This window comes from Corvus kubaryi, unplaced genomic scaffold, assembly GCF_017639235.1.
Source record: "Corvus kubaryi isolate FWS band 111438036 unplaced genomic scaffold, C.kubaryi_AGA036_p1.0 133, whole genome shotgun sequence".
NCBI lineage: Eukaryota > Metazoa > Chordata > Aves > Passeriformes > Corvidae > Corvus > Corvus kubaryi.
The window spans coordinates 23,903,464-23,928,570 of record NW_024580667.1 but is presented as its reverse complement, the minus strand read 5'-3'; the positions used below and the strand labels follow the sequence as shown (position 1 = coordinate 23,928,570).

The 25,107-nt window shown below is 39.9% G+C and overlaps 1 protein-coding gene across 1 annotated transcript; it reads left to right on the top strand.

Moving 5' to 3' along the window:
- The first annotated feature begins 188 nt into the window (after nucleotides 1-188).
- Nucleotides 189-24,773, top strand: SLC5A7 (solute carrier family 5 member 7). The gene is made up of 8 exons (XM_042039594.1): nucleotides 189-1,174; nucleotides 8,414-8,527; nucleotides 10,322-10,477; nucleotides 13,048-13,196; nucleotides 17,812-17,955; nucleotides 19,758-19,911; nucleotides 21,060-21,277; nucleotides 22,034-24,773. The coding sequence occupies exons 1-8, from the start codon at nucleotides 997-999 to the stop codon at nucleotides 22,652-22,654; spliced, it is 1,734 nt and encodes a 577-aa protein (XP_041895528.1). The 5' UTR covers nucleotides 189-996; the 3' UTR covers nucleotides 22,655-24,773.
- Nucleotides 24,774-25,107: the final 334 nt, after the last annotated feature.

Genomic DNA, 25,107 nt, shown 5'->3' with positions numbered 1-25,107 from the left:
CGGCGGGCTCGTCTCCTGCCCGACGGGGCGGGGCGGCGGGCGGGCGGTGCTGCCGCGGGCGCGGGGCGGGGGCGCGGCCGCGCAAGGCGCCCCCGTGGAGCGCGGAGCCCCCGGGAGGTAGCGCTGGCTCGGCCGGCTGGCCCCGCCAGCGGAGCCGCGGAGCCGTCGGGAGCGCGGACGGGTCTTGCGGCGCGACTGTGCGAGAGCGAACGCGGAGCGGCGGCGCCAGGACGGAGAGGGGGCTCCGGGAGAGGCTGGGTACGGGGCAGCGGCTGCCTGCGTCGCTCGGGAGTTTTCCCCCGCTGTGCTTCGTATACTTCAACATTTCTGTCTTCCGACAGCTTTTAAGCTTTCCGTTTGCTTTTCAAATTGTGTGAGAGAGAATAGATTGATGCTTTTCATGCTGGACAATTAAATGTTGCAACAAAGAAAGCGCAGATTTTAAAATACGGGAGATGTTACAAGGGGGAAAAGACTCAGCATTCCAATACAAACACTTAAAAGATGTGTTTTGCTGTTGTAGCTACTACTTATCCATGTTTCTGTTATAACTTAAAGCAGTTTTGTCTTCAGACTAAATAGAGACTTTTGGAATAGTCTACATGGCCAAGATCGTCTATCCCTTGTACCAAACTAGTCCGTGACTGAAAAGTTCCCGTACACTGAGGACTTGGTGACACCAGAGTAATTCAGTGCTCAGTAACTGACCTCTAAGAGTAGTGTAGCTTGCAGCCATGTCATTCATTCCCCTTCACATTCAGAGACTATAACCATTGGTTGTTGCTCCACAGGTGTTTTAATTGGCATGTAACATTAATCTCAATTACATCTGAAATTCTCGTTTCATAAATTCACCAGAATAGTCTCTCCAAAAACCATCTGAGGGTTTTTGTACACTGGTGCTAAAAAGCAGGTTTGTTAAAAGCAGACGTATTATTGCGTTCTCTCCAGAGGTCTTAATGAAATAGCGATAAAAGAAGCAGTTGGGACTTCAACATGGCTTTCCATGTGGAGGGACTGGTGGCCATAGTTGTCTTCTACCTGGCAATCCTGGCAGTAGGGATATGGGCTGCTTGGAAAACCAAGAACACCGGCAGTGAAGGAGATCGCAGTGAAGCTATTATAGTCGGTGGAAGAGACATTGGTTTGCTAGTTGGTGGATTTACAATGACAGGTATGTAAAAAACCACCTTTTTGTTTCCTAGCCAGCGTATGACTTGTCAGTTTTCCATCTGAATGAATTGCAATCTGTGCGTTGAATAATGCAAAATGGGGAAAATACATATACTTTTTATCCAATTGTTTAGTGAACAGCCAGAGGTAGCATCTGTATAAAAACAACAAATATTTGTAAATCTTACAGGAAGAATATATTTTCATTAGTGTTCATTGCTTCCCTATTCATCTGTAGATCAGATATGTTTGGAACAAAAGTATGGAATTAATGTAGATGAATAAGAAAGTTTTAAAATAACTTACTGTTTTTAAAACCATCCAAATTTGTGCATTAGTTTTGGGTTTGTTTAATCTGAGTAAAACAAAGTTTATAGAGAAAGAGATTGGTGGGGAGGGAAGGGGAGGGGAGGGTGTGCAGCATAAATTAACTTTCGAAAAGAAAACTGGCATAACTCCAAACTTGTAATTGTACAGATTTCAGCAAACTTATTCTGTGGATTCTTTTAGCTTCTTTTTCAGCAGTTTGACAAAATAGTGCATTACTCTCAATAGTAGTATCAGTAAGAAAACCCTGGGTGAAGGAAGAGTTCTTCACTGATTTTGTAAACATTGCTCTCTGACTCCCAGAGCCAGTCAAACCGTCTGTCTTACCTGGGGAAATAAAATATTCACAATACATTCCAAAATCTCAAAGCTTGTATTATGGTATTGGAACAAAAATGCATTATAGGAAGAGTGAATTCATTATTATTAAGGCAATTTAATTTTTAGGCATGCTTTTTTTTTTCTTTATTTAATCTAAATCCTATTCAGGCAAACCCCTTTCAATTGTCAGGTTGAATTTATCTGACTATATTTATGTTTTGCTGTTTTGTCCTGTTCTGCTTTCAGAATTATCTAATAAGGAAGAGCCAGGTAAAACTTGGGCCAAAATTCTGCATTCTTTATTTGAGATAAGTTCACATTCTTTTGCAGGGGCATTTTGCTCATTCAAAGACTGAATATTTAGATATTGAGTAAAGAATGTAAAAGACAATAAAGTTTGAATACAGTTTGATGTTCTACTTTTTGCACTATGCTGTAATTTACTGTATCACGCATCCATCAGCTACTGATGCATAAGATATGATGAGATTCTGCTCACAGCAAGAGCTGGTTAGACTGCTTTCTGCTGAATGAAATGTTTTCAAGAGCACTGAAACCAGAATATTTTGCAGAAATGTTTTCAAGAGCACTGAAACCAGAATAGTGTTTGGTTGCCACAAAACACGAAAAATTAAATTGGGGGAGTTGAGATAAAAAAGGCTTTTCCCACAGAAGTGGCTATGACTTACAGCTTTGCATATAGAAGACACAAATTCTGGTTTCCTTAATCCTATTTTGCAGGAATATTTTGTGTAACAGCTGAAGCACAGATGAAACCTGAACTGGGATTTCCTATATCTCAGGCAATTTCTATAGCCACCACAATTCAGACCCACACATGTTCATCCTGTATCATGCAAGCTCTAGAGATGGTGCAGTATCTCATCCTTGCAGTAGAATATCAGACTGATCCCAAAGCCTTTGAGTAGCTAAAACTATCATGGATTTTATACTGTCAGTCCTGACACTCTTTTCCCCTGTGCCTTCTTTAAATAGGGCAATTAAAGCTTGATATGGCAACTAACCTACACTTTGAGCCACAGCAAACCACGCCTGTCACATAAAGCCAGATGTGGGCACAAATCTGCTCAACCAGGGGTTAGTCTGAGTTTTGTCTCCGTGAGGGTGTTTGGGACACTCGATTTCAAAAGTCGTAATAAAACAATTATGAAAGTAAGCTGATGAAAATCTGCAATAATTTTTACAGGTTTGTAATTTTTACAAAATGGACACATTATTCAAGGGCATACTTGCTTTTTAAAAAATGATTGATGCTGATTTTGCACCTCACAACCATGACTATGCACAATACATGATTATTCCAACACCGTCTTTATATTTTTCAGGTTTAATTGTCTAAGTGTAAATTATAAGCAAAGCCTACCCAGCAAAAGGAAAGCAAGAATTTTTTTAAAGTTCTCCAGAAAGGAAATTGCTTGTATGTACATGAAGCACTTTGGGTTATGAGATAAGGCCTTATTCTATCTTTTTTGCCTGAGACAAGCACTACAATGTTCCACAGGTATTGGCTATGAAAGTCATAGAAGTTTCTAGGGCTACTTAGTAGAGAGGATGACAGCACTTAGCCTATAAACTTAAAATAAAATTCAGAACATAAGCATCAAAGTCAAGATTCCTGAGTAATGATAGTTGATTTTCTAAACAAGATTGAATAATCTTAAAGCACTACCTACAAATAACAGCTGTGGATATTTTTGGATATATGCTATGGTCCTGAAGAAGAAAAAGCTGTATCAACCAGCTACTGAAATGCTGAACACAAAGCCTGTTGAAGGTTGAGTGTGTCTGCAAGTACAAAAAATAGAAAGAGTGAAAAGGTTGAATTGTGGAGGGATCACAGCATGTCATATTAAAATGAACTAATATTGTACCATAGTAGACACATATTTAATCTGTGTATCATTTTTACATAATTATAGATAAAATGTTGCATTAAATACTAGGCTTCCTTATTTTGGTGAATGAATTTTTTAAGAAGTGGTATCTGCAACAAACTTGAATCTAATTGGATTTTGGTGATTGAGTTTAAACCTCAAAGGAAATAGTTGAGATTACATAACTAAATGCTCACAAGCATGACCCGAAAGGTAATAATCTATTGATGTAATTATTGCATTTTAGTTGGATAGAGCTACGTATCCTTCCACATGAAAAAGAAACATTACACTATTCTATTTTATTCTAATCCTTGGATCAGAATTTTCATTTTACAGAACTTGATAAGTTTATTAAATAATTTGAGTGGTCAGACAAGGAATTGTTCCAAAGAAGTGCCAAAAAATTTGCTTTTCTAATATATATCAATATATATCAAGAACTCAGAGATCAACTTCTGTATGTCTCACGGGAACTAGAAGAAAAATTGCACTCCTTACCCTCAGTATTTGTCTGATCATTTTTTAGGGTGCATGTTTTAAATGGATTTTGGTATTTGCTGCATTTTTGTTGTTCTTCAGACAGCAGGCAAAGGGAAGATTAAAACAGATTACCACATGAATGCTTCCATAGATTATTAAATATTGTATTCCTTTTGGCTGATTTAGGTAAAAAAAAAAAGAATAATTTCACCAAAAATAAAGGTATTAAACTAACTTTAAATTGTGGCTTAGCAAATGAGGATCAGAAAATTAATATCTAAGGTTGAAATCTCATTCTATCTTATCCCTTTATTTCATTTCTACTGTATTTACCTATGTCAGTGTACGTGCTGACTACCCATTCACCCCCTCAGAAGAAGACATATAGCACCTTCCTAGAGCTCTGTGGTCCTTGACAGATGTTCCAGAACAGTCATGTGCACAGAAAAATTGATCAGCAGCAATTTTTCAAACCCCAATCCAGAAATCAAGAAATAAAATTAAAAATAAGGGCTAAATCCTTCATGCCACCTTACACAGCAATATCTGTCTGCCCTGCAGACAGAGGAGAGTAATGACCCCTACAACATCGCACAGAAGGGAACTGACTTGATCTCCTCCAGAAGAAAACAAGGGAGCTAGTCATGGCATCCAAGTGCTCCTTGGAGAACACCTGACACCTCTGTAGCAACCCTTGGCAAATCAATGCTGGAACTGGAAGCCCCCTTCACTACAGCTGCAGCAATGTTGGATATCTGTCCTTGACAATGGGATATTATTCCCACCTGTAACCAAGTATCATTCATGTAGAATTCATGCTTATGAATTTTCTGGGGAAAGAGACAAATATATTTCCTTTTCTAAATATTTAGTTTTGATATTGTATACAAGTGCTTATTCCATAAGACTGTGCTGCTTGACACACAACAGGCAACACACATCCCAGGTAGCCATGGACTTAAGGTTCAGTAGTGGTCTGTTGAAGGCTGAGTGGTGTTGCTCAGGGGTCCGTGCTGGGACCAATATTATTCAACGGCTTTGTCAGCACAGTAGGATTGAGGGCACTCTCAGCAAGGTTGCAGATGACACCAAGATGAGTGCTGTGGTTGATAATCGAGAGGGAAGGGATCCCATACAGAGGTACCTGGCCAAGTGTAAGAGGCCAAGTGTTAAGATACTCCACCTGCATCAGGGCAAACCCAAAGATGGATACAGGGTGGGTGAGGAGCAGATTAAGAGCAGCCCTGTTGAGAAAAACTTCGAATCACAGAATTATAGAATCATCAGGATTGGAAGAGACCTTTAAAATCATCTAGTCCGACTGTCAACCCAGCACTACCACTGTAACCCCTAAACCACATCATTCAGTGCCAGATCCGGATGCCTCTGGAACATCTCCAGGGATGGTGACTCCACCACCTCCCTGGGCAACCTATTCCAAGGCCTGACCAACCTAACAGTCAAAAATTCCTTTCTAACATCTAACCTGAATCTCACCTGTCTCAGCTTAAGGCCATTTCCTCTTGTCCTTTCACTGCAGGCATGGTAGAAGAGACTGGCCCCACATCACTACATCCTCCTATAAGGTAGTTGTAGAGAGCAATGAGGTCCTACTCTTCTCCAGACTAAGCAAATCCAGCTGCCTCAGTTGTTTCTAATAAGATATGTTTTCTAGACCTTTCACAAGCCTTGTTGCCCTTTGCTGGACACACTTGTGCATCCTGATGTCCTTTTTAAAGTGAGGGGCCCAGAACTGGACACAGTACTAGAGATGCCAAGTACTGCAGCATGATGTCTTTCCTGGTCCTGCTGGCTGCACTATTCTTGATACAGGCCAGGTTGCCATTGGCCTTCTTGGCCTCCTGAGCACTGCTGGCTCGTGTTCAGCTGCTGTTGACCAGCACCCCCAGGTCCTTTTGTGCTGGACTGCCTTCCAGCTACTCTGTCCCCAGCCTGTAGCACTGCCTGGGGTTGTTGTGACCAAAGTCTAAGACTTGGCACTTGGTCTTCTTGAACCTCATACAACTGGCCTCAACCCATCTCTCCAGCCTGTCCATATCTTACATTCCTGCAGATCTACACTCTGACCCAACTTTGTGGTATCTGCAAATTTGCTAATGGTAGACTAACTCTCCTCATCCAGATCATCCATAAAGATACTAAACAGGACTTGGCCCAACATTGATCCCTGGGACAGGCTGAGAGAGTTGGGGTTGTTTAGCCTGGAGAGGAGAAAGATCTGTGCAGACCTGATAGCAGCCTTACAGTACCTAAAGGGGGCTTATAGAAAAGATGGGGATCAGGGCATGTAGTGATAGGATGAGATGTAGAGGTAGGGAACTGAAGAAGGGTAGATTTAGATTATATATTGGGAAGAAATTCTTTACCGTGAGGGTGGTGACACACTGGAACAGGTTGCCCAGAGAAGGTGTGGATGGCCCATCCCTGGAAGTGTTTAAGGACAGGTTTGACAGGGCTTTGAGCAACCTTGTCTAGTGAGTAGCATCCCTGCCCATCACAGAGGGGTTAGAAATAGAAGAATTTTAAGGTCCCTTTCAACCCAAACAATTCTACAATTCTAGAACTCTGGCAAACAAAGTATCATACTCCCCTCTATCTTAATTCGCACTGTCAGGAATCACAAAATCCCAAATGTTTGACAATTTTTTATGTAGATGATGTATTCGTGTTCTTCTCGTTAAGAATCAGCCTTAACCCATCTTCCCCATGTGGTCCCATATGGGCATCACTCACCTCTAATCTCTATAGTACACAACAGATCTTGATAACCAAAAGTCTACTCGTAACAGGTCTCCTTGGGTCACTTCTTTTGTTGCAGTCTTTCTCTGCATGCACATCCCTCATAAAAGTCCATTATACCATTTCCAACAACAGAATGGTCCATTTCTGTGCTTCAAATTAATGAAAGGGGGACAATTGTAATTTTTTGGTTGCTGGAGATCTTTGATTCTAAAGCCATGGTGAAATTCAGCAAAATACCCTCTAGTAGTACTTGAGAGATATCACAGTCAAGCAGACAAGAGTGGTTATTTAGCTCTTAATGAAATTTCTTAAGGAATTTTATCAAGTTTTCTTAATTTGTTTTTCTCTCAATTGTTTGTCTTAAACACAAAATCAAGTTTGCTTGTACCATGGTGGATGATGGGAAAATTCTGAAGAATGTTTAAGGAAAATACATTTTGAAGTATTGAGACTTTCTACACAGAAACCCTAACTACTCTTATATGAGAAAATAATGCTTCTGACACAAACCAAAACATGATTACAAAAATCTAGGACTTGTAATGGTCTTTCTGCCCTTGCTCAAAATGCAAACCTAGATTTATAAAACTTGCTCATTATACATTAGAGATAATCAAAAACGTTTTTTGCACAGGATCTGCAAACAGGAAGAGATAAATTTTATTACTTGATTTGTTATGAAGTATTTTTGCAGATCTAATTGCCATACATTTCTGTGTTAGAGTTTTTCTCTCATATGTACAGTTGATCCCAAATTCTCAAATGTAGAAACTTCCCTTAAAGGCAGAGAATCAACTCATTAAGTGTCAGAGGTTGGTATATTAAATATACTGCTTTTTAGAGAGATAAAATCAGAAATATTGGAGATAGCATATATCCCTTATGGAATACGGCTCAAGGAAGCATAAAATAAATGAATCAAAGTTTAGAACTTTTATAGCAACAAAAAAAGCACCACAACCCTACATAGAAGTATTCTGAGAACTCAGAGTTTATTAATATGCCTTATATAGCAACAATTTAAAATGGAACAAGGTTTAGAGGCTTTTTTTTCATGAAGGCTCTAGTAAATGAAGTGTTCATTAAACTTCTGCCTAATTTAAGTGTTCTTCAGATCCCCCCTTATACTCCTTATTCTCCTTTGTTTGTACTAACACAAACAAAATAATGGTAAATAAGTAGTGGGGGACTCAGCCCTCACATCTTCACTGGCTATACAGAGACTTAGAAACTTTGATGATGGCCTCCATCCATTTGACTTCTTTTTTTATATGCTTAGGCTGTAAATTCAAATTAGGACTGCCTTTAATAGAAGGATGCCATGCCTGGCACTTGAATTGTTCATATAATAAAAAATAACTGTATCATACATAATAACAATTTTATTATACAGTGTATGAGCTTTTCTTTCTTTGTGGACATTAAAGACTTTTCCATCTCTTCCTTTTCAGCCACGTGGGTTGGAGGAGGCTACATCAATGGGACAGCAGAAGCTGTGTATGTCCCAGACTATGGTCTAGCTTGGGCTCAGGCACCTATTGGATATTCCCTTAGCCTGATTTTAGGTAAGCAAAGATTAAAGCTAGTAGTCCCTCATTTTAAAGGGTTCTGATGTCAGGTCCATTACTTGAAATGAAACAACTAGAGTCTGATAAAAGGATGCTGATATGAACTGGATCCCTTCTGCTGGTAGGTTTGGCTATTGAAAAAAACCACCAGAAAATCTCTATAAATAGTTTGATATCTCAAGTCTGCTAAACTCCTTGTCAAGACCTATTTGATTATTACAACCATATTGTTCGGGGCAGGGGGGGTGGGGGCAGGGGGGCCACTGCAGAGAAAGGAAGTCCATATATGTGACCATATATCTAGCTGCAGAGCACAGACAGGAAAGTATTTCTGTAGGTATGATCCATACATGAAGGTTTGAGGGGAGGAATTTTTTATCCTTCTTTAAAAAAACAAATAACCAAAATTACAAATACAAGGTTGGGAGAAATATTGTTGCTTCAGACTGGAAGTATTTAAGATTGATGTAATCCCCCTGTTTGTTCTCTATACGACTTTTTTTCCTAATTTTTCAAGCAATTTAGTTTTAGAGGTCAGAATACCTCCTATTTCCTTTGACAGGTGTTTGAACATCCTAATAGATTATGGTTTTTTGTTCTTCTTTAATTGTCTTTTGCAATGATGGCATGACAAGTAGAATAAGAAAAGGATCCATTACCAAATCAAAAATAGCAAAAAGAAAAAAATGCTGGAGAATTTCTGCATCTACCTGCCTAAATACAACATTCCCATAAACACTATAAACTGTGATGACAGTGTGTAAGCCAGTACCTGCTGTTCAGGGAACTTGATGAAATGAAGAAATATGAGTTATAAAAGGCAATACATAGAAATTCAGAAAATCTTCTGCGCAATACAGTGAATAAATGACATATCTTGTCATGAAGAACCTAGTTAAGGGTTGCCAAATACCATACAGTATATCTTATTGGGAACTGACAGGGTTTCCAGTTCATTATTATACCTTATACAGCAGTTTTACTGTGATAGAGGTCTACTTGCTTATAGTCACCTGCAGATCTCAACTACACAGGTTTCCATACAAGGGCTCTTTCAGCTTTCCTGAGATAGGTCCTTTTTTCCAGAGACAGAAAGAATTAGAGGAGGAGAGGTCTTTGCACATTTGGGTGCATATCCAGCCCATACACCAGCCAGGCAGAGCAGAATTGTGATATACCAAAATTCCTGAGCATCCATAAGTGAAGTAAGTGTATGACAAATTTCATGGAATCTGACACCTGCAGAGCTCAGAAGACCTCTGACCTACCCTGCAGGTGTAGTAAAGTTGTTTGAAACATACATAATACATCTGAATTGTCCTGAAAGAATCAGATTTGCTGTGTGTGCACTAAACCACAGGTGAAATTCTATTTCTGATTCAGGAATCTCAGACAGTTTTATTTTTAGAGAAGGACTATGTGAAAATTCATGCTGGATTCTGGTCTAAGAATCAACAGGATTAGGTAGAAAAGCTATTCCCTTAGGCTAATCCAAAATTAGACAAAACTCTGACAGCATCCATAATGGAAGATTACATAAACTGAGCCAGAAAAAAGAAAAAAGCCTTTTATTTTATTATCAGACCAGAGATACTAATGGAGTGTGTGTTTAAGTAATTCTGTAGACAGAGATAAGAGATTCCAGAGAATATTTTAACTGTGCTTTTTAACAAACAAACAAACAGTATTGGTGACTTTTTTGTACCCTTAAGTGACAATGAATGTTTTATCCCTTAATGGCAATGCATTTCTAAGCTGCAGCTGGTGTCTTACGCTGCTTTTTCTTTGTAGGTGGCCTTTTTTTTGCAAAACCCATGCGATCCAAAGGCTATGTGACAATGCTGGATCCTTTTCAGCAGCTTTATGGAAAAAGGATGGGAGGACTACTGTTTATTCCAGCTTTAATGGGAGAAATGTTTTGGGCTGCTGCCATCTTCTCTGCCTTAGGTAAGGAATAAGCAGTATAAATATTCATTCATTACAGGTAGAAATTATTCAGAATATTGGGAATGCATTAAAATTCTGGCTCAAAATGGTAACCATTTAAGCCAAATTATTCAGATGGTGACATTTCTAAGACCCATGTCAACTAGCAATTCAATCTCGTAATGGTACCCCTTTATTATTTTGGTAAGGGAAAGACATGCAAAGTATCTATGCACTTTCATGTACCTTTAAGTTGTCCCTCTTCAAAGAGCATGAAAGGATTTAGGAACAAAATTCTGTTAATAGTGAGGGTGACATGAGTGATTGCAAGTACCCCTTTTTTGTCAGATCTGACCCAGCTTTTCTTTTACATCTCTGGGATGAGAGAAGCCAGTCAAATTTTCCCTTAATGATATGCAACAGCATTGTCAAGGCATCTAAACAAAATAATCCTTTGCATAGAGGAGATCTTCATATACAGAACATTCCATAACACAAATAATAGGAGTAAACCAGATGCTGATCAATAAATTGAAGAATTCTTCAATTCTAAATGGCTTTCTTCTTGACAAAATGAAGAAAATACTTAGGATTCAAGAAAGGATTCAGAGAATTGGTGAAACTATGACTCAGTAGAAAATCACCCAACTACTCATCCAGTCCTGAAAAAAAATCAGCTTCCAGGGTTTTTAATTATATTTCATGCCTGAATTTAGAAACCCCTTTAAGGACAGAGAAAGCCCTTGAGTTGAAGCACCAGTAATTGACTTTTACCAACTAATCATACTAATAATGCACATGCATGTGGTAATGCCTTCTAGCATAAGCTATTTTAAACAAAAAATAAACTTTGAAGGAACTCTCCAACTGCGCTCTGATGAACTGTAAAGCAATGGGGAGCTTGTTTACCACAATTTCATCACAAAATCCTTAAAACACTAAGAAAAAACTGCATGCTGAGGTGATAGGAGTTGAATAACTTGAAGAACACTCAGAGTATTTGGAATATTTTTGATTAAGGACAAGCCATTCTTTTTTATTTCAACACAAGTGGTGTGAATACCTTTCTAGATTTATGTAACAGCTGACAGTTAAAGATTCTCAATGATTATAAAGGTCATTGTAGATTTTAACTATTCTGTGAATAATCTAGTTTCTTTTTTCACACCTATCTTCACTGATGAATGTTTAATCCAGTACTCTTCACTACTTGCTCTTCATCATGACTCCTTGCTTGGCAGGGTTGTAGATGGGAAACACAGGTCCTACAGCTATGAAAGAGATCTGAGCTTGTAATCCTTAAGCACGTGAACTTTGAAGGCTCATTGCGCAGGAAAAACCACACCTGTCAGCTCCCAGAGGCTCTTACATATCACACACCATGCTGTCTTCTATGGCCAAAACTCTTCCAAATATGTGCTCCAGAATATCCATCTACAATAACTCCAAGCACTAAAAGTTGTTGCAAGATGTTTAATTTAAATCATCCTAATTAGAAGGAGAAGAATTTTTTAAACAAGGTCTTAAAACATTGCAATCATTTGAAATAGCTAATACATCTAAGGGAAATATAACCATCCTGATAGCTGCTGGAAGGGCAGTGCAGGAGGACACAAGCCATTCAGGAGGTTTCTTGAGTGCACTGACAACTTCCTGACACAAATGATCAGGGAGCTGATGTAGGGAGATGCTCTGTTGAACCTGTTACTTAGACCGAGGAAGAACAAGTCAGGGGTGTGAAGGTCAAAGCCAGATTTGGCTGCAATGTTCATGAGATGGAGGGAACAAGGCAAATATCACAAATGCAACTATAGACTTCAGAAGAGTAGAGATTGGCCTCTCCAGCATTCTGCTTGGAAGAATCCCATGGGAGACTGTCCTGGAGTCCAGAAGAACTGGTTGATATTCCAGGGTCACTTCCTCCATGCTCAAGAACAGCCCATCCTAACAAAAGGGAAAATGCGGACTGCTGTTGAATGGGATGGGTGGCAAAGGATGTGGAAAAGACTGAGGTAATCAGTGCCCTTTCTGCTTAGTTCTCTACTGGTAAGACCAGTTTTTAGGAATTCCAGGACCCTGAGAAGCCTGGGAAAGTCCAGTGCAGGGAAGGCTTGCTGGAAGAGAATCAAGTGAGGAAACTTTAAAATACACTGGACAGACACCATCTCATGGGACCTCAGGGGATGCATCCTGCAAGTGCTGTGGCAGCTGGCTGGTAGCATTGCAAGAACATTCTCTGAAGACTGTGGTAATCAGGGATGTGCATAGCTGCTTTTCGCAGGCAGAACGAGAGAGAGTAGTCCTTACAGACCTTGAGCAATGTAAGGAAGGGTTGTTGGGACCCTTCTATCCTCCGTTTCCTAAGAACCTGCAAAATGACAGATGCTAAACTTAGACCAACAGGAGCTTCCCTTTTCCCATTCCCTTCAAAGGTGCAGAAAGGGTGTGCAGAATATAGAGGGGGGGAATTATTGGTGCTGTTACTAAGTGTCAGACCAGGACCTATATATGCAACTTAACAAAGGTGGGCCTTCTCATCAGACATGCTGTGACATACACACTAACATGCAGTGCTTTGGTTTTCCCCTTAGGTGCAACTATAAGTGTGATCATTGACATTAATGTCAATATTTCAGTCATTATTTCTGCCCTGATTGCTACAATGTACACGCTTGTGGGTGGACTTTATTCTGTGGCCTACACCGATGTAGTTCAGCTTTTCTGCATCTTCCTGGGACTGGTAAGTTTGGCTTTTTTTGCCCTACTTTGTCAAGGATTTTGTCCTGAACAGCCAGAAGGGCCAAGTGTGTCCTGGGATGTATCAGACACAGCACTGCCAACCAGTCAGACTCCACTCACAGAGTGCTGACTTTGAAACAGAGTCTGTATTTGCATCAGTGCACAGCCCGTACTTTGGAAATAGTGCTGTCCAAGAGGTCTGACTCTTTGGCTTTTTTCCAGCCAGTCTGGCAGTCCAAACACTCTTCCAATTTTTCTCCTGAGTACCTATCTAATTCAGAATAGGACTGGTGCTGATCCTTCCCTGTCCATCTATAGGACTGTGGCTCAGGCACTGGAAGGAGGCATCAGATGTACGAAGCTGTTGGTAAAGTAGTCCAGAAATGCTGGCACTGGACCTGCAGAGTTGATACTCTACTGCTTCTTTTTTTCTGTGGTTGTCACCTGCTCACACAGCTTAGTTAACCTCCTGTTAACTTAGTTAACCTTCTTGGTTTTTCCCTCATTTCCTTCCACCATCCTTGGAGACCATAATATAGGAAGTCTCGCCAGATGTTTTGGCTGTTTTAGTGTGGTAGTGTGAATATCCCTCATCAGCTATCAGTGATATGCTAGTGGGTAGCCTTTTATTTACTGCTGTTCTTTAAGCCCCAAATTGAAAAACATCCATGTGACAGGGTCCAGATCACAAGGGTGCAATCAAAGAAGCTGCTGTCTTTGTTTGCCTGTAGCAGTAATAGACGGTCACAGGCGTGCAGAGAACTGAGATATGCTAAAACAAATGGAGTGGCTCAAGATGAAGGAACCAAATAGCACCTTGGGGGCCTGGCATTCTTTCTCTGCTTTCACCAGAGTTCTTGTGCAGCTCTAGGGAAATTGCTTCAGCCAGTGCTTACACAGGTGGTCACTAACCAGCTCTCTGTGTGTCCTTACTCTGCGGCATCTTACTGTGAGGACTATGGCCTTCAAATCATTTAATGGAAATGGTGCTAAATAGCCTGAAAAAGCAAATCCAAGTTCCAACTGGCTACCTCAAATGAAAAGTTACTCCAGACCTTTTTCCCCTCATATCTTTGTTCTTCATCTGAACAGTGGGGAAAATACTGTCTCTTTCCCAAATGTGAATGTTAGTATTTGTGAAACATTAAGTTTCTACAGATGGCATGCATTACAGAAATTCCCAAAACTGGAGATAAATCAAAGTACAGAAATGCTCTTCCAGTGCAATCAACACATGAACTGCTAGAGAGCCTGATCCCATGGGAATAACATTAAAATCAGCAAGAACCTGATGGGGGTGGAAAGCAAATGAAGGTCGTATAGAAGTCTTCTAAATGATTTGATCTATAGCTTTATAGTGTTTTGTTTTAATCCAGGTTGGGCTCTTTATGTAATTTCCCATTTGAAATAAACAGCAATAATGTAGTGCAGAAGAAACCATATTCATGAGCTCAAGAGTGTCATCAGTGAGGCTGGAAGACTCAATATCTAAATGGTCATGCTCCAGGGAGGCAGTTTTAGATGAGATGGGACCCTCTCACAGTAGGTGTCACAGCAGAAGATGGCAGACATTCAGTTATCCCAGCTTCTCCTCCAGGCCCTGGTGCAGTTTTTATTCCCACTGTCACAGAGCTTTGCTGCTTCTTCCTCTAATGTCTAGTTTCTCTCCTGTTCTTACCTAAGACAAAAGGCATGCTGTAATCACTCCTGTTCCTCCTTTCAGCCACAGCTTTTCCCTTAGTTTTCCATAACTTCTACCCCACCACTCCATGTGCATCCTTGTTTTTCTCTTTATAATCTCATGTAGTGTCTCTCCTTCCTTCCTCACCTTCCTGTATCCATGCCTGCAACTCTCATCTCTTTGTATTTACCTTGCCTGGTGAGACTTTCCCTCAGCCTGTGCTGTGTCCTATTTACTATCTCCCCATCTGTATTATTAATTCCCCATTCTAAACTCTATATTTTCCCAGATAATTCCCAGGAATAGTTCAGGGCTGTCACTTTTGTCAGGAGAGGGAGTCTACATATATAGATGTAAACTATGACATCCCAGTAAACTGCAGGGCCAAAGAAAGTGTCTTGATTGGTTTTATTTACTAATAAAAAGCTAGCCCTTGAGACCACAAAGAGCTAGGTTACTGTGAGGAACTGGAATGGTTTACAAACGCCCACACTGAATTTGCAATACAGTACCTATTTAATCCTGTGCTGTGGCATGCAGACTCCAGATAGACTTTTAGATATTTACCCTACTGAAAATCTCAGCGGAGTATGGCCAAACTACATCTGTTCAGAAGCTCATCACTTGGATATGTTTGACATTTGAGATTCAGAAACAAGAATAAAAAAATCTGTCTGAGATCCTTCTTCCCCCTGAATTTCTCAGGAAGGAGAATATTAATATCCATTAATTTTGACAATATGTGTATTTTTCTCTCAAAATATCTTGGAGACAGTTGAAAAATTTTGGTGCTTTATTGTGGTTTGACACTGGCCCAGCACCAAGCACCCTCGAGAGCTGCTCACTCACCCTCCCCTGCCTCAGCTGGGCAGAGGATGGAAAAGCAAAAATAGTTAATGAAGGCTTCATGAGTGAGATAAGGACCGGGAGAAACACTTCAAGGGCAAAACAGACTCAACTTAAGTTGTGAAGTGAATTTATTGCTAACAGAATCAGAGGAGGATAATGAAAAGTAAAATAAGCCCTTAGAACACCTTCTCCCCCCCCCCAGCCCTTCCCTCCTTCTCACCGACAGCGCAGGGAGACAGGGCATGGGGGTTTGGTCAGTCCATCACCACGATCTTCTTCTACTGCTCTGGGTGAGGAGTCCTTCCCCTGTGAGGCTGTGGGCTCCCTCCCACGGGAGACAGTTCTCTGCAAACCTCTCCAACATGAGTCTGCTCTCACGAGCAGCAGCCACACCGCACCTGCTGCAACATGAGTCCCTCCCATGGGCACACAGTCCTCCCAAAACTGCTGCACCGTGGCTCTCTTTCCACGGGGTGCAGTCCTCCAAGGACAGGCTGCTCCAGCCTGGAAGCAGGGGCCCTCTCTCTTCACTGGGTCTTCCACTGGATCACAGCCTCCTCCAGGCATCCACCCGCTCCGGTGTGAGCACCTTCCCCACGGGCTGTGGGGCATCCCCCATGGACCCACAGGCTGCAGGGGCACAGCAGCTTCACCATGGTCTGCACCACGGCCTGCAGAGGAATCTTGGTTCCAGCACCTGGAGCACCTCCTGCCCCTCCTTCTCCACTGACCTCGGTGTCTCCATGTTGTTTTTCCTCACATGTTCTCACCTCCTCCTCTTCTCTGACTAGAATCCAAAACCTTGTGACTTTGTTTTGATTTTCTTCTTAATACGTCATCACAGAGGCATCACCAACCTCTCTCATTGGCCCAGTTTTGGCCAGCAGCATGTCCATCTTCAGAGCCATCAGCCATTGGCTCTGCCGGACATGGTGGGAAGCTTCCAGAAGCTTCCTCACAGAAGCCACCTCTGTGGCCCCCCTGCTACCTAAAACCAGGCTGTGCCAAACTGATACATGCTCTTTCACAGAAAAGCTCAAGCAGAGAGTGAGAAGGGAATCTTTCTGCCCAACTGCTTAAACCGGCAAAGTTTAAATGAGAACAGAATTCTATGGTACGGGATAAACTGCCTGAACAACAGGCAGTGCTACAAAATATTCTTCATATATTATTGCAATAATTGCGCAACAAAATAGAGAAAGATGTTTGACTTTTCCCCTCCTTGCTCCTGTTGCCCCTATATACTCAACTGTGATCAGTTGTGATTGTGGGAATCTGTGTGGTTTTGGATATCACTGGATCCTAAGGATGCTGGGCTTGTGAAGATCTAGTCCATATAGTGCAAAGCCTGGTTTTCACCTCAGTTGGAGCTGCTGAGTTTCTCCTCCACAGAAAGTCAGTGACTTACACGACTGTGAAATGACTTTGCAAGTAAATGTACATAAAGTCAGCTGAAGAAGGAATTGGACCTTCTGGCAGAAACCATCACTGGGAAGACTTTCTGATTTAGATAAAAAACAAACAGACTGAAAATGGTCAAGAGACACCTAGAAAACACCTGTGAGGCAGAAAAGTGCTGTAACACTGGGTTAGTATGAGTTCTGGAGGAAGAGAAATGAGGCTGTACCAACAGCAATCCTGTCTTTTCACAGTCTTTCAATACATTCCCAAGCCTTCAGATGTGATGTCTCATACCTGTATACTGCCAGGTCCTGATGCTATTACATGGAAATTCATATGTAGATATTTCTGTACTGTGTAGTCCAGGAAAGAGTGTAAACAATGTATAAGGTGGTTAGGTAAAATAAAACAAAGGTGTATAAATGTGTCTTTGCTGCAGATTTTGCAGCTTGCATTGATTAATTCTCTGGTCATACTCTCCAGGCAGATGTGAGCTATCCACTCCCAATTTCTGTGGATTTCAGAGATGTTTCCACCTGCACATTATCTGAATTTTTGCAAATCATCTTGATAATTTGGTATTCAATCTGCAGCAAGTAAGAATAAGAAAACTAGATGAGTGTTTTTTTCACAGATTTAGAATATCTTCTGTATACCTGAGCACATTGTTTCTCTTTGGTTACAGTGGATCAGTGTCCCCTTTGCTATGTCCCATCCTGCAGTAACAGACATTGGGCTCACGGCTGTGCGCCCGGTGTACCAAGCACCTTGGCTTGGATCTATCAACTCACTTGACATTTACACATGGTTGGACAATTTCTTTTTACTGGTAAGTGGTGATTTGTATGAAGCATTTAAGCACTTACACTATGTTACTGTGACAGCTGAAAATAGTTGAGTCTAGTTAAGAGTTTCTATCAAACTGAAAACTTTTACCCTCTTGACTCCTACTTGATATTTCTGCACATTTGAATGACTTCAGTGACATATCAGCCAGCATTGCCAGGAATGCAATTTAAATATCATCAGGCTGAAAGAGCTGACATGTTAAAATTAAATAAAAGTGTGCAGCTAATGCTTAACTGATGTCATTGTTGGCAGAGGAATTCGTGTCTTGCAGAAGGCAATAAATACGTTACACAAATGATTAAATAGGCCTTAGCTATAGGTGAAGAAAAAGCTCTGCAGAGATGGATGGCAGGATGGATAAATTCATACATGCACACATGCCAGAATGAACCAAGGGCTTTCATTATTTAATACCTATATATTACACATGGGATCAGTGGTTATTAAGTACTTTCTATTAGAGGATCTAGAAACATGTGTTAACATTTTCCATTCTCAGTGTCCCTATGCAAATCTACACTGGTTTTATTATCATGTTGTACTTTGGGATTACATTTTCTGGCTTTTCTTTAAAATTCTCTCAGCCAAAAATCTTCAGGGTTTTCTTGTAATTGGTCTATTAAAATGTGTTACTTTATTCAGCATTCTCTCAGAGATCCAAAGTATGACACTAGCTCAAGTGGCTGTATTCTCTCCTGTAAGCCTGAAGGTTTCATCTCTGCTGTTGACCAAAGGAAAGCTCTGCTATTTTGACACATTTTCTTTTAATTTTGTCTGTTTCATTATAGCTCAAGAAACTTCCACATGCTTGGAAAGCTTTGATAAAGGAACATTATTATTAAGGCGGCAAAGAAAAACGGTCATAAATAACAAGTCAAAACCAGACTTGTCTGTGAAACATTAACTTAGTCCCTGTGTGTGCATGAAGCTATATGAAACACCTGTATACACACTTTTTGGTCCAAATGCCTCCTGCCTCATTTAGTGGATAGAACTAGGCTATGCAATTTGCTTGGTTTTCTTTCCATGCTGTTTAGAGACAAACACCTAGTTACTTCGTGGAGGCTCTTCAAATCCTGCTCTCAAGACAGAATTGTTAGCGCTTGGGTTTTCAACCTTTGGTAATACTCTTTTGTGTCATATTTTGCAGAAATAATTTTAATTCTAATCAGGATCTTCAGTAACGTATCCAAATAAAAGAGAAGGGTTTCCACAACAAAACAAAACTTTTCTCTTTTTTTGCTTTGTCTTCCATTTCTATTGGTATTGTATTTGCTTAAGGCAGTCATGGCATAATTTTTCAGATTCCTGAGTTCAATGTACACAGCATGTCTCGCCTTCCATGGATGACTACATGCATTCACAAAGGAAGATAAAATCTTGCTTTGACATTGTATCAGAGTCTAATCTTATTTTAGTGGAAGAGTATTTGAAGGCAAATTCTTCAAATATGAAATATGAAAGTAGTACTCTTCATAAAGCTTTATCAAGTCAAAAGATTTGGGGATTACAGAGACTATGAAAGTACAAAGCTTTGTTGCTAACTGTATTAAAAAAAATAACTTGTTTAAAAGAATGGGATTTAAGTGGACTTACACAGGTTTGACATTGCTTGTGGAAATGAAAGTTGCAGTTATTACTGGCTGGCTGATATTCAATAAATAAATGAAAAAGTAGCAGTATGGCTTTCAGCATTCAAGTGATCCTTGTACGTGTTCTCTATATGGTGAAAGCAAAACGATTCAGTTACCCCCCAATCACAGCATGCTGTTATGTTTGTAGACATTAGGAGGAATTCCATGGCAAGCATATTTCCAGAGAGTTCTTTCCTCATCTTCTGCCACATATGCTCAAGTTCTGTCATTCCTGGCTGCTTTTGGCTGTATTGTGATGGCTATTCCTGCAGTACTGATTGGTGCAATTGGAGCATCTACAGGTAAATGATTAAAAATCAGTATTGCAATAAATGTAAAATGAATAGTGCAATAAGTGTATGAAAATAAATCTTATGTTAGATATAGGTGACATATGGTTTAGATAGCCAGGTGGCATCATTAATCAACTCACAACTCCTTCAACAGACCACACAGAAAAATAATGTTATAGAATATTTCTCTCAAAGGAAATTGTTCCTACCCCAGTGGATGAAATTAAATAATTTTGTACCTTCTAAGTATCTACCTATGTAATATTTCTATTCAATGTTTGAGTTAGATTCTGGTACTTTTATTTGGTGGTAACAGTAATAATTATGAGTGGCTGAGGGAGTTGGGGTTGTTTAGCCTGGAGAAAAAGAGCCTCAGGGAAGACTGTTTTGCTCTCTACAACTACTTGAAAGGAGGTTGTAGCGAGGTACTTTTCCCACATAACAAGCAACAGAACAAGAGGTCATGGCCTCAAGTTGCAGCAGAGGAGGTTTAGAATGGATATTAGGAAAAAGTGTCTTCACCAAAAGGTTTGTCAAGCACTGGAACAGGCTGCCCAGGGAAGTGATGGATTCACCATCCTTGGAGCTATTTAAAAGATGTGTAGGTGTGGCTCTTGGGGATGTGGTTTATTAGTGGGCTTGGCCATGCTGGGCTAACAGTTCAACTCAATGATCTTAAAGGCGTTTTCCAACCTAAATGATTCTTTGATTTATCAGAAATTTCTTACCTTGACCAATGTATCCTTGCCAAGGTCGTAGTGACAGTGATCCCCATCACAGTGACAGTGTAGCTAAACTGTTAAAAATACTCTGTTAGAAATGTTTACATGGCTTTGAGCCCTGTTCGTAATCAAAGAGAGTAGTTAAACACATCACAAAGAAACATGGATCCTAGTCTTGTTTTATTGAATAAAACAACATTTATGAGCAATTTAAAGCTTTTTTTAGAGACAAGGAAAAATGCTGAGTAGAATTAAATCTGCCTAACAGAAACCAGTGTGATGCTGCCTCTCTGAAATGCCATCAGTCTGGCCCTAGTAACAGTCTGGTCATTGAATGTGCATGAAAATGTGGTAATATGAATAGCTCGCTACACATGAAGTCCAGAGGTGCTGACCACTAACGTTACTGATATCATACTGGTGTCCATATTACAGCTTGGAACCAGACTGACTATGGTGTCCCTGACCCCAAGAGCAAAAAAGAAGCAGATATGATTTTACCCATCGTGCTGCAGTACCTTTGCCCTGTCTATATCTCGTTCTTTGGCCTCGGTGCTGTATCTGCTGCCGTGATGTCCTCAGCTGACTCTTCAATTTTATCAGCAAGTTCTATGTTTGCTCGGAACATTTACCAGCTTTCCTTTCGGCAAAATGTGAGACAGTGTTTTCATTTTTACTTTTAGAGAAAATTTTAGGTGAGACCTTAACTAGATACATAGATGTGTAATATCTATGATACATAGACTGTAATTTCATAATGAAACACCTCGTTCCTGTTCCTGCCTATAACTAGAAAAATTATTTAGTTACACAGTGTGTTGAAAAAACTGAAAATCATAAAAATAATTATGGTTGTGACTGATGACAGAAGTGAAAAAGCTGGCTTGGGGAGGGCAGCTGTCAAGAGTTCTTATGGCACTGCAATTTATCCAAACAGCTAATTACTGTTGCTACAACCGTAAGTTTTACTTAAATTCTTTGCAAAATGCGACATTTTTCTAATCTTTCATTTATCAGGAAATCATTTGACAACAAAATGGTCTAGTGATTTGGAATTTTTCTTAGGAAACAGAGAAGAAGAAATTCTGATGCTGACCAATTTTTTCTAGTTGAGCCATATTGTGATTTTATTTAAAAGTTATTTCTTACACTGCTGTTTTTTCTCTTTGACTCATCATCAAGCTTTTTGCTATGTTCAAAGAGTAATGACTTTGGCAATAGCAATCATAACCCATAGGGTTTTTTCTCTGAGCTTGAGATGGAGATAGAGATATTAGCTTGTAATTATTATTGAATGAATCATGCAAAGCTTTCTTTTACAATTCAGTATTTTATATTGACTGTATATAAGTGTAGGCATATATGTACAGACATGAAAAAAACACCTAACACTGCCCTTTTTTTTGCAGGCTTCAGACAGGGAAATTGTGTGGGTCATGAGAATCACTGTTCTTCTGTTTGGAGCATCAGCAACAGCAATGGCACTGCTGGCTTCATCAGTGTATGGCCTCTGGTACCTCAGCTCTGACCTTGTTTATATCATCATATTCCCCCAGCTCTTGTGTGTGTTATTTATTAAAGGAACCAACACCTACGGTGCCATTGCAGGGTACCTGTTAGGCCTTGTTCTCAGAATAACCGGAGGAGAACCATACCTCTACCTTCAGCCCTTGATCTTCTACCCTGGCTGGTATCAAGATGATAATCTGTATATCCAGCGATTCCCATTTAAAACACTTGCTATGCTCACCTCCTTCTTTACTAACGTTATAGTCTCCTACTTAGCCAAATACTTATTTGAAAGTGGGACTTTGCCACCAAAGCTGGACTTCCTTGATGCTGTTGTTGCCAGATACAGTAGAGAACACATGGACAAAGCAACTCTTGTAAAAAGTGACAATATTGTATTAAATGAACTTGCACCTGTGAATCCACGACACAGTCTAACTTTGAGCTCAACTTTCACAAACAAGGAAGCCTTCAACTATGTTGATTCGAGTCCAGAACTGTCCAACACTGAAGATAATTAAAAAATCTCATAGCCATAGGCAAAACAAGGAGAAGCAGGATATACTACAAAGAATAGCAAGAAGCGTTTTATCAGAAGAAAAGCAAGAATTGGGAATAAAATGCCGCTGCACATTCTTTAAGTTGTTTCTAGGAGCAGGAGCATCTCATGGGAGGAACTCTTTTCTGCTATTATCTAATATGTTGGATTAGATCACAGAGTGTTTACTAAAGTATACACTCAATCCCATTCTTTCCATCCAGAACTATATACTGTACAATTTAAAAAAATTTATAATTTAAAATATATGTAGCAGAAAATGTGCAACAGTTCTTAGCTAGGATATCTTATGGAGAAATTATAATACAGTAAGTCTGAAATATTATTACTCAGCATTTTATTGGCATTAAGTGAAAATATAATGTCACAGCTATAAGTGATTTTTTACTAAAGAGCTAGTTGCTTGAGCAAAGACAGATAGATAACGTCCCTGGGGTTTTGGTCTGGTAATTTCTTTCCTCATAAAGAAATTTAAATAACACAATCTAGTATTTTATTATTCTTACAAGACAGCAAAATGCACAAATAGTAATAAATTCCTTATAGGAGTGCTAAACATGATATATTAATTTTAAAAAGTTAAAATTCAATCACCAATTTAAAATTATGTTATACCTGATGTAAGACAACCTTAAGCAAAATATGTTAATATAGCTGTTGTCTTTCTTTTTTTGTGGTTAGTGGCTGTCACCAAAATTCTTAGAGCAATAACTGGAGTTGAAATTCAGCTTGTGAAAAATGGCTCTTATAGAAAAACTCATATAAACGAAATAGAACTTTTCAGTGTTGGGAGAAGAAGCCTTATCTTGACTTATCATCAAAATGAACACAAGCAAAGCAGTCTGACACCAAGCAACTTCACCAATGGAATAAATATTGAAAAGTAAAGAGAATCAAGAAGGCTTGAAAAGAGAGATGAGAGGGTTTTCCTTGCAGAACAATTTTCACTTAATAAAAAAAGCTATTCTTAAAGATACCAAGAAGTCTTTTGCCTTGGTCTTGCTGGGATTACTCTGGAAAATCTACATTTTCCATAGAAAATAACATTTCCTCAAAAATTTCTCAAACAAACAGGCTTGCTGGACAGCTTTCCACATCTCTAAGTGTTTGCCTCTGAAAGCAGCTTGGAGGGGAACTGAAAGGAATGCTGAACCTGCCAACATAGTGAGAGGCACACTGGTGTCTTCCACTAAGTGCTGGACTCCTTCATTGGTCCCTGTCCTCCTGGCCACCACAGTGAGGCTGCAGAGCAGCAGCAGTGGCCAGGGGCAGACAAGACTTCACTCACAAATGGCAGTGCTGGCCAGAAGCAGCAAAGTGGGGAGATGAGGCCTCTTCTGACTTCGCCCGGGCCAGCAGGAACACGCAGTGTTGTTTCCACTTGCCCACGGCCAAGATGATTGTGTCTGTCCCCATTGGTATGTGCCTTTCTCAGCGGGAGCTCTAGTAGCTAGATTTCTCTACAATTAAGAGTTATGCTCCAATAATTCTTTTTAAAATCTGCGTATGACGAAAAATGTTCAGTTGAAATCCAGATATCCTCCTGTTGCTGGTCACTGGCAAAATTTCTTTTTTTAGCACTCACAGCACGAGGAGCTATACTGGAGGATAGCAGATGGAAGAATAGGTTTTGCTGCTAAAGGAAGAAGCCATCGACTTGTGCATTCACTGTTGACATAAGCTTTCACAAGGCTGAATCCTTAGATATGTTTTGCTCCTTTTGTGGAGTCTTAACAGCATATATATATATTTAATACGTAGAGAAAATTAATTTTAGAGATGTTGATTTATTTTTTTTTCTCCATACTCTGCATTTAAAAATAACATTGCAACTCAGTTCTGAATATGCATCGTGATCTGCAGTACTACTGTGCTTACCAATAGGGAGTGTGCTCTGAGTGGAGGGAATCAAAACCAGGATTTGCACTAAAAGCTCAGAAGAGCCAACATAGCAAAGAAATGAAAAATTCCTGTGAGGTGAGTGAATAGGCCACAAATGGAATTCAGGGCGCTGAGTATCACAACCCAAACACGAGCCCAGCAGTATTAATTCACTCATGAACCACAGGAGAGAGATGAGGAAATAGACTGTATAGAGGAAAGAGGGGAAGAACAGAGCCGCTGCTGAATTATTCTCCATTTTCAGCCCAAATCCACTAGCCCAAATCCCTTCCTATGGGAAAACATCAAGTCACAGTTTTACCTCCTTACATAGCCAATGCCTTATGCTGCTGTTCCAAATTAAGTTAAAGGATCCCATTTTACAGTCACCTGTAGGCCTTCCTGAAAACTTTTCTCTTACCTCAGTTTTGTCCAGAAATTGCTAGAATTTCACTATGAGATGCTGCATAGTGACCAGATGCTTTGAATACAGCAACATTCCTATATTATTTATTTCAAAATGCCCAGCTGTGG